Below are 10,526 nucleotides of genomic sequence, written 5' to 3'. Positions count from 1 at the left end.
ATGATATAAACCCCATCTTGTTATCCTCGATGGCAACAATACAATACGTGCCTTGCAACCCTTTCTGTCACTGGGTAAGGACACCGCAAGATTGAACCCATGGCAAGAAAGACCAATCTAGTAGGCCAAACCAAAATGATAATTCAAAGAGACTTGCAAAGATAACTCAATCATACATAAAAGAATTCAGAGAAGATTCAAATATTATTCATAGATAAACTTGATCATAAACCCAAAATTCATCGGATCTCGACAAACACACCGCAAAAAGAGTTTACATCGAATAGATCTCCACAAGAGAGGGGGAGAACATTGTATTAAGATCCAAAAAGAGAGAAGAAGCCATCTAGCTAATAACTATGGACCCGTAGGTCTGTGGTAAACTACTCACAACTCATCGGAGGGGCAAGGATGCTGATGTAGAGGCCCTCCGTGGTTGATTCCCCCTCCGGCAGAGTGCCGGCGAAGGCTCCAAGATGGGATCTCGCGGATACAGAAGGTTATGGTGGTGGAAATTGTGTTTAGTGGTTCTCCTGGATGTTTTCGGGGTACGTAGGTATATATAGGAGAAAGAAATACATTGGTGGCCGCCCGAGGGGCCCATGAGACAGGGGGCGCGCCCTACAGGGGGGCGCGGCCCCCTCTCTCGTGGGGCCCTCGGGAGCTTCTTGACTTGCACTCCAAGCTCTCCGGATCATGTTCGTTCCAAAAATCACGCTCCCGAAGGTTTCATTCCGTTTGGACTCCGTTTGATATTCCTTTTCTTTGAAATACTGAAATAGGCAAAAAAAACAGCAATATGGGATGGGCCTCCGGTTAGTAGGTTAGTCCCAAAAATGATATAAATGTGTAAAATAGAGCCTATAAACATCCAAAAGAGGTAATATAATAGCATGGAACAATCAAAAATTATAGATACGTTGGAGACGTATCAATACCCACCGCGTGCCTCAACACTCATCGGACTGCATACATCGGTATGTATTATTTCCAATAAGTCATTGGCTCGCTCCATTGTTCCGGAGAACAGAGTTTTAGTCATCTTTCCCATGAGGCATGGTTCGCAAGTATCAAATGATTCATAATCAAGTGATTCCAAAAGCCCATCAGCATGGAGTTTCTTCATGCGCTTTACACCAATATGACCTAAACGGCAGTGCCACAAGTATGTTGCACTATCATTATCAACTTTGCATCTTTTGGCATCAATATTATGAATATGTGTATCACTACGATCGAGATTCAATAAACCATTAACATTGGGTGTATGACCATAGAAGGTTTTATTCATGTAAACAGAATAACAATTATTCTCTGTCTTAAATGAATAACCATATTGCAATAAACACGATCCTATCTTATTCATGCTCAACGCAAACACCAAATAACATTTATTTAGGTTCAACACTAATCCCGAAACTATATGGAGTGCGATGATGATCATATCAATCTTGAAACCACTTCCAACACACATCATCACTTCACCCTCAACTAGTCTCCATTTATTCTGCAACTCCTGTTTTGAGTTACTAATCTTAGCAACCGAACAGGCATAAAATACTCAGGGGCTACTAAGAGCACTAGTAAGGTACACATCAATAACATGTATATCAAATATACCTTTGTTCACTTTGACATCCTTATTATCCGCCAAATATTTGGGGCAGTTCCGCTTCCAGTGACCATTTCCTTTGTAGTAGAAGCACTCGGTTTCAAGCTTAGGTCCACCTTTGTGCTTCTTCACGGGAGTGACAACTTTCTTGCCATTCTTCTTGAAGTTCCCTTTCTTTCCCTTGCCCTTTTTATTGAAACTAGTGGTCTTGTTAACCATCAACACTTGATGCTCTTTCTTAATTTATACCTTCACTGATTTCAGCATCACGAAGAGCTTGGGAATCATTTTTGTCATCACTTGCATATTATAGTTTATCACGAACTTCTAGTAGCTTGGTGATAGTGACTAGAGAACTCTGTCAATCACTATATTATCTGGAAGATTAACTCCCACTTGATTCAAGTGATTGTAGTACCCCAAACATTGTGAGCACATGCTCACTGGCTGAGCTATTCTCCTCCATCTTGTAGGCAAAGTACTTGTCAGAGGTCTCATACCTCTCGACACGGGCATGAGTCTGATATACCAATTTCATCTCTTGGAACATCTCATATGCTCTGTGTTTTTGAGTTCCCGGTTCTAAGCCGTAAAGCATGGTGCACTAAACTATCAAGTAGTCATCATATTGAGCTAGCCAAACGTTCATAACGTCTGCATCTGCTCCTGCAATAGGTCTGTCACCTAGCAGTGCATCAAGGACATAATTCTTCTGTGCAACAATGAGGATAATACTCAGATCACGGACCCAGTCCGTATCATTGCTACTATCATCTTTCAACTTAGTTCTCTCTAGGAACATATTAAAAAACATAGGGGAGCTACAACGCGAGCTATTGATCTACAACATAATTTGCAAATACTACCAGGACTAAGTTCATGATAAGTTAAGTTCAATAAACCATATTACTTAAGAACTCCCACTTACATTGACATCCCTCAAGTCATCTAAATGATACGTGATCCAAATCAACTAAACCATGTCCGATCATCACGTGAGATGGAGTAGTCATCAATGGTGAACATATCTATGTTGATCATATCTACTATATGATTCACGTTCGACCTTTCGGTCTCCAGTGTTTCGAGGCCATGTATGTACATGTTAGGCTCGTCAAGTTTAACCCGAGTATTCCGCATGTGCAAAACTATCTTGCATCCATTGTATGTGAACGTAGAGCCTATCACACCCGGTCATCACGTGGTGTCTCAGCACGAAGAACTGTCACAACAGTGCATACTCGAGGAGAACACTTATACCTTGAAATTTTAGTTAAGGGATCATCCTATAATGTTACCGTTGTACTAAGCAAAATAAGATGCATAAAAGATAAACATCACATGCAATCAAAATATGTGACATGATATGGCCATCATCATCTCGTGCTTTTGATCTCCATCTCCAATGCATCATCATGATCTCCATTGTCACCAACTCGACACCTTGATCCCCATTGTAGCATCATGGTCATCTCGCCAACTATTACTTCTACAACTATCGCTGCCGCTTAGTGATAAACTAAAGCAATTACATGACATTTGCATTTCATACAATAAAGCGACAACCATAAGGCTCCTGCCAGTTGCCGATAACTTTTAACAAAACATGATCATCTCATACAACAACATATATCACATCATGTCTTGACCATATCACATCACAACATGCCCTGCAAAAACAAGTTAGACGTCCTCTACTTTATTGTTGCAAGTTTTACATGGCTACTACGGGCTTCTAGCAAGAACCGTTCTTACCTACGACACAAAACCACAACGATGATTTATCAAGTTTGCTATTTTAACATTCAACAAGGATTGGACCCACTCAAATTCGATTCAACTAAAGTAGGAGAAACAAACACCTGCCAGCTACCTTTATGCAAAACTAGTTGCATGTCTGTCAGTGGAACCGGTCTCATGAACGTGGTCATGTAAGGTTGGTCCGGGCCGGTTCATCCAACAATACCACCGAATCAAAATAAGGCATTGGTGGTAAGCAGCATGACAATCACCGCCCACAACTCTTTGTGTTCTACTCATGCATATCATCTACGCATAGACCTGGCTCGGATGCCACTGTTGGGAAAGGAAGCATGCAATTTCAAAAAAATTCCTATGTTCACGCAAGATCTATCTAAGAGATGCATAGCAACGAGAGGGGGGAGAGTGTGCCTACGTACCCTCGTAGACCGAAAGCGGAAGCGTTTGACAATGTTGTTGATGTAGTCGAACTTCTTCTAGCTCTGACCGATCAAGTACCAAATGTACCACACCTCCGAGTTCTGCACACGTTCAGCGCGATGACGTCCCTCACCCTCTTGATCCAGCAAGGTGTCAAGGAAGTAGATGAGTTCCGTCAGCACGACGGCGTGGTGACGATGATGGTGAAGTGATCCATGCAGGGTTTCGCCTAAGCACTATGAAGATATGACCGGAGGCGTAAACTGTGGAGAGGGCACCGCACATGCCTAAGATAATGTCTAGGCTATGTGTGGCGCCCCCCTCCATGTATATATAGGTGGGAGGGAAGGAGAAGCAGCCCTAGGGGCGCCCCAAGTATGAGGGATCCTACTTGGGCTCCTGCCCTAGGCCGGCGCCCCCTATTTCCTTCTTTTGGCAATGAGGCGAAGGAAGGAGTAGGTGGCGACCCCCTTTTCCTTACTCCCACCAAGGGGGAAAGGCAGGAGGAGGTGGTGCCCCCCTCCTTTCCTTCCTCTAGGGCCCGCGACTAGGGAAAGGGGTGCACCAGCCCCTTGTGGGCTGGTGTGTTCCTCCCTCGGCCCGTTAAGCCCATATCTTTGCCGGGGTTGCCCGAAACTCCTTCCGGTGACCCGATATGTACCTGGTACCCTCCGGAACACTTCCGGTGTCCAAATAATATCGTCCTATATACATATATATCAATCTTTACCTCTCAGCCATTTAGAGACTCCTTGTCATGTATGTGATCTCATCCAGGACTTCGAACAACATTCGGTCACCAAAACACATAACTCATATAATACTATATCGCCATCGAACGTTAAGCGTGCGGACCCTTTGGGTTCGAGAACTATGTAGACATGACCGAGACACCTCTCCGGTCAATAACCAATAGCGGAACCTGGATGCTCATATTGGCTCCCACATATTCTACGAAGATCTTTATCGGCGGAACCATTATGACAACATATGTTATTCACTTTGTCATCGGTATGTTACTTGCCCGAGATTCGATCATCGGTATCTTCATACCTAGTTCAATCTCATTACCGGCAAGTCTCTTTACTTGTTCCGTAATACATCATCCTGCAACTTACTCATTAGTCACTTTGCTTGCAAGGCTTCTTATGATGTGTATTACCGAGAGGGCCCAGAGATACCTCTCCGATACTCGGAGTGACAAATCCTAACCTCGATCCATGCCAACCCAACAAATACCTTCGAAGATACCTGTAGAGCATCTTTATAATCACCCAATTACGTTGTGATGTTTGATAGCACATAAGGCATTCCTCTGGTATCCGGGAGTTGCATAATCTCATAGTCAAAGGAATTTGTATTTGACATGAAGAAAGCAATAGCAATAAAACTAAACAATCATAATGCTAAGCTAATGAATGGGTCTTGTCCATCACATCATTCTCCTAATGATGTGATCCCGTTATCAAATGACAACTCATGTCCATGATTAGGAAACCTTAACCATCTTTGCTCAACGAGCTAGTCAAGTAGAGGCTCACTAGGGACACAATATTTGTGTATGTATTCACACATGTATCAAGTTTCCGGTTAATACAATTCTAGCATGAATAATAATCATTTATCATGAAATAAGGAAATATAAAATAACAACTTTATTATTGCCTCTAGGGCATATTTCCTTTAATACTTGCTTATGGAAAGAACTTGCATGAAATCTTTTGTCCTACCCTCCTGTGGCAGCGGGGGCCATAAGGAAACTAAGGGATATTAAGGCCTCCTTTTAATGGAGAACAGGAACAAAGCATTAACACATAGTGAATACATGAACTCCTCAAACTACGATCATCACCGGAAAGCATCCTGAATACTGTCACTCCGGGGTTTGCAGATCATAACACGTAGCAAGTGCATATAACTTGCAAGATCGGATCTATAACATAGATATAACGGTGATAACATAAACGGTTCAGATCTGAAATCATGGCACCCGGGCCCAAAGTGACAAGCATTAAGCATGGCAAAGTCATAGCAACATCAATCTCAGAACATAATGGATACTAGGGATCAATCCCTAACAAAACTAACTCGATTACATGATGAATTTCATCGAACTCCCTCACCGACCAGCGAGCCTACGAAGGAATTACTCACTCCCGGTGGGGAGCATCATGGAATTGGCAATGGAGAAGGATTGGCGATGATGAAGATCGAAGATCCCCCTCCCCGGAGCCCCAAACAAACTCCAGATCCGACCTCCCGATGAAGAACAGGAGGTGGTGGTGGCTCCGTCTCACGAAACGCGATAATTCTTTCTCCTTGATTTTTTTCTCCGAAAATAGGATTTTATAGCATCGGAGATAGGGTCAGTGGGGCCACCAGGTGGGCACAACCCACCTGGGCACGCCAGGAGGGGGCGCCCTGGTGGGTTGTGCTCCCCCAGGGACCCCCACTTCGGTGGTTCTTGGCTCCAGTATTTTTCTTCTATTGTATAAAAATTCTCCAGAAAGTTTTGTTCCAATTCGAGAACTTGTATTTCTATACAAAAAAACACCATGGTAGTTCTGCTGAAAACAACGTCAGTCCAGGTTAGTTTCATTCAAATCATGCAAATTAGAGTCCAAAACAAGAGGAAAAGCGTTAGGAAAAGTAGATACGGCGGAGATGCATCAGTCACCGGCCTACCGGCGCATTCCATTGCACCCTCGTTGCCAAACCGCGGGGCGTGCGTACCAGTCTGTGCCTTCACTGCTCCCCTCGCACCGACATGATGACGAGCAGCAACATAGCCATGAACACCGCGTGCGCGTAGAGGAAGCACATCATTCGATGGCGGCTTCCACCCCTGATAATGGCGGAGCACTCCGCCAGGACAGTCGCCACCCGGCGGAAGATGCCCGCGTCGCCATCAAGCGTCAGAGGGAGCGGCAAGACCGTTTTGTCAGAGAGCTTGCACGTGCCGAGCACACCACTCGGGCCATCCCCGTCCATGGGCTCTTCACCTTCGGTGTGGGGTGCTATCCGTTTGCGCCCAAGCTGCGTGAGGTCTTCTGGCCCCCAAGGTTCAAGCCAGAACCATCACCTCATTACGAGGGCGTCACCGGCCCTATAGAGTTCCTACAGCTCTATACCACGGGGATCCAGGCCATCGACGGCAGCGCCGACTTGATGGTCATTTGGTTTCCCATGGACCTCTCCTCACTAGCGCCAAAGTGCATGGTTGCAAAAAACAGCATAACAAGCTCTTCACAATAGTCTTGATGAAATCTGATAAGAGGCATAAGATTGAAGTCTTCGAGCTTCTCAAGAACCCTTTCAAAATGAGGAGAATAGTGTGAGTCGCTATGGCGCCTTGGATGCATTTGCCTCCATGCCCCTCCAACGGAGAGGTACCTCCCTGAAAGGACAAGCTTTAGGAACAACCTCATCGTCTCCACTTGCGGCTTATTCTTCCTTCACTTACTTTGTGCAAGCTTATATTGTTGTGCTTATATTTTAGCTTGTGGTTACCGTGTTGATCTTTGCATGTACGTAGGTTGTCCATCTAGTTGCATATCTAGGTTGTCCATCTGATTGCATGTCTAGACAACCTATATTTTCATTGTAAGCCTAAAATTTGAAAAGAAGTTAAAAATTGTTGGTCACCTATTCACCCCCTCTAGTCTACCATACCAATCCTTTCAAGCATCCATCTTGGTAAAAAGACAAATAGATGACAAAGCAACTTGACAACAAGTGTCGAGTGGCTAGTCGACGAATGGCGACTAATTCCTTGTTGGCTGACTATTCCCAAATGAATCAACATAGACAACAATAGCCAGGGTCATCATATGGAAATATGATGCCAGGTTCACATGTATAATTTTGATCCCACGGAGGCTACGAAACTAAAACTTCAATATGACTTCCCCACTTCTACATTAGGGATCCTCCCACCATCCACATGATATTTGGCGACTTCTTCATGCACAACACAACCACATGCCGAGGATCCACATTGCACACAACAATTGGCCACATGAAATCTTCGTTGCAACGACATGTTGACAACATGGTGTGTTGGCAGATCATCCTCAAGCAATGGGAAGGTGCATGAGGGATGGCGGGACGATGAGAGCCCGAAGCTGTGATGTGCCGTGAGGGAGATGTCAGCATGAGAGAGAACGACGTGAATAGATCATGATGGAGGGATTAATGAGATGTAGTCTCACGCGAGAAAGAGACATATATTTGTGGTTCGAGAGTAACCGTGGCATGTGGAAGAGGAAATTGTCTGGACTAACCCACTAATTATGGAAGGGTAGAAGAGAAAGGGACAACTAGATTAGGTGACTAGAGTGAGTATAAGAACGAAATCGAATTATGTGATTAGTTCAAAAAATCCCGAGGTAATAGACTTGTTAAAGTGGACATGTTGCATGCCAAGATAAATACGTACAATTAGTGATGCTAACTTACTACAAAGTCAGCCATAATGGCCTTTCTTGTTCGTGATGGAGACAAATATTTCAATGATAAGAGTTGAGAGCTTGCAACGTCCCTTAGATTTGCATGCTGCTTTGCGGTTGACACTATTGGTTCGAGTGGAGGATTGGTCTGTTTTGGTCGGATTGGGAAAAAGTTATAGTTCTAGCCATATTGATGTTATGGAGAAAAGTTTGGATTAGTATTTAGAGGCTCAGATCTTTACAAGCTTCCATGGAGCACCTAGAGTGGATGATCGTTGTCATGGTTGACAGTTTCTCTAAGCTCTATCTGCCTACCACACTTAGTGTGGTTGTGTGTGGAGATTTCAACGAGGCACTTTTTCAATCGGAACACTTATCTCGTGTTGCTAGACCAGAGTGTAAGATGATGGCGTTTCGTGAGGCAATGGAAGATTGTTTGCTTCAAGACTTCGGCTGGTCAAGAACAAAATATACATGGGATAATGGAAAAAACGTAGGTGCAAATGTAAATGCGCATATAGACAAAGCGTTTGGAAACATGAACTTTATCAACATGTTTGCACACTCCTAGGCACGACACATTACCACGACGGAGTCTAATCACTGTTTTGCCGAGATGGAACTTCGAGAGAATGTGGCTGATAATTACCAGAGGGGAGTAAGCAATTACGCTATGAGGATATGTGGCTGAGTCATGCAAACCACGACCAACTAGCGTTAGACAGTTGGCAAGTCGAGCTAAAGCCTCAAGATTTTCTTGAACTGTTCGAGTTTGACGTTAAGTACATCAATGGGATAAGAGGACTTTACATTTTTGTGCTAGATTTTCTCTATTAAAGGTGGGAACTCCTCATTTTTAACCCAACCCATTTCAAATCTGAACTCTCTAGGCTTGGGAGTCTTTGGAAAGAGCTAGCCTTATTGTTTTGTCATTTTTATTCAACATGTATCGAGAAATGCCAACTTCTCAGCCCACCTTAGTGGACAATAGCATTGGAGGTGACTCCGCTTAGCTTCCGCATGACTAGCTTGATAGCTGATATGGTTGAATAAAACTCTTAACCCCCCGCAAAATAATAATAAATAATGACCATTTTTTGCATATAAGAACCTGCTCGTATGAGTTCGACACATCGGTACTTTCATTATATTCGCATCGCAGCCGTCCACTCAGTTATGATCCAGCCGCCCATTGCACACTCACGCGGATCCTTGGGCCCACCGCTGCTTCCTTTCCCGTTTAAATACTCCCCTCCTCCTCTTCACTGTCATCAGCAGCACAGTCCGCAATCTCCAATCGCCACATCTCCCCACTTCCCGAATCCTTTTCCCTTCAAGCGCAGTAGATCGCCATGGATGCCTCAGCCACCGTAGCCGCCGGAAAGGCGAAGAAGGGCGCGGCCGGGCGCAAGGCGGGTGGCCCCAGGAAGAAGTCTGTGTCGCGGTCCGTCAAGGCCGGACTCCAGTTCCCCGTGAGCCGCATCGGGCGCTACCTGAAGAAGGGCCGCTACGCCCAGCGCGTCGGCACCGGCGCTCCCGTCTACCTCGCGGCAGTCCTCGAGTACCTCGCCGCCGAGCTGCTGGAGCTCGCGGGGAACGCCGCCAAGGACAACAAGAAGAGCCGCATCATCCCCCGCTACCTGCTGCTCGCCGTCAGGAACGACGAGGAGCTCGGCAAGCTGCTCGCCGGCGTCACCATTGCGCACGGCGGCGTGGTCCCCAAGATCAACCCGGTGCTGCTCCCCAAGAAGACGGCTGAGAAGTCGACCAAGGAGCCCAAGTCGCCGAAGAAGACCGCCAAGTCCCCTAAGAAGGCATAGGAGGCGCGTCGCTTTGCTTAGATTGTTGTACGTAGCTGGGATGGATCTGTTGGGTGTGCTTCAGAGGAGACGATTGTTGTACGATGCTGTATCTTCTCACCTGTGACTTCCATGGAACGATGCGTTGCATAAACAATTGTGTTCCCTTTGCCTGCCCTCTCTGTTCCTTTGCTTAGATTTGCATATCCGAGGTTTGTGTTTGAGATTGATGTCCTTTTGAATTTTCAACCAGAGGCTTGGGCAGTAATTGCAAAGGTTGTGAAAAAATGGCGGAAGGCAGGTTCCTTGGCGCGTGTTTGAAATATTTGGCGGCTGTATTTCCCGCCTCAATTTCAAAAGCTGAAAACACTTATCGAAAAATTAAAGGTTATGTCATAATTAAATTCTTGCCCAAATTGGGCGCTCTTGGAGCTTGGCGTTGGCGCCCAAGAGGATTGAAATAATTTTGTTTTGGCGGCAAGATTT

At 45.1% G+C, this 10,526-nt stretch overlaps 1 protein-coding gene across 1 annotated transcript; it reads left to right on the top strand.

Moving 5' to 3' along the window:
* The first annotated feature begins 9,517 nt into the window (after nucleotides 1–9,517).
* LOC119325901 (histone H2A-like) lies at nucleotides 9,518–10,213 on the top strand. The gene has a single exon (XM_037599624.1). It carries the CDS (start codon nucleotides 9,594–9,596, stop codon nucleotides 10,059–10,061), a length of 468 nt encoding a protein of 155 aa, XP_037455521.1. The 5' UTR covers nucleotides 9,518–9,593; the 3' UTR covers nucleotides 10,062–10,213.
* The last annotated feature ends 313 nt before the right edge of the window (nucleotides 10,214–10,526 follow it).

Source organism: Triticum dicoccoides, chromosome 6B, assembly GCF_002162155.2.
Source record: "Triticum dicoccoides isolate Atlit2015 ecotype Zavitan chromosome 6B, WEW_v2.0, whole genome shotgun sequence".
NCBI classification, from domain to species: domain Eukaryota; kingdom Viridiplantae; phylum Streptophyta; class Magnoliopsida; order Poales; family Poaceae; genus Triticum; species Triticum dicoccoides.
This window is presented reverse-complemented; position numbering and strand designations above follow the sequence as displayed.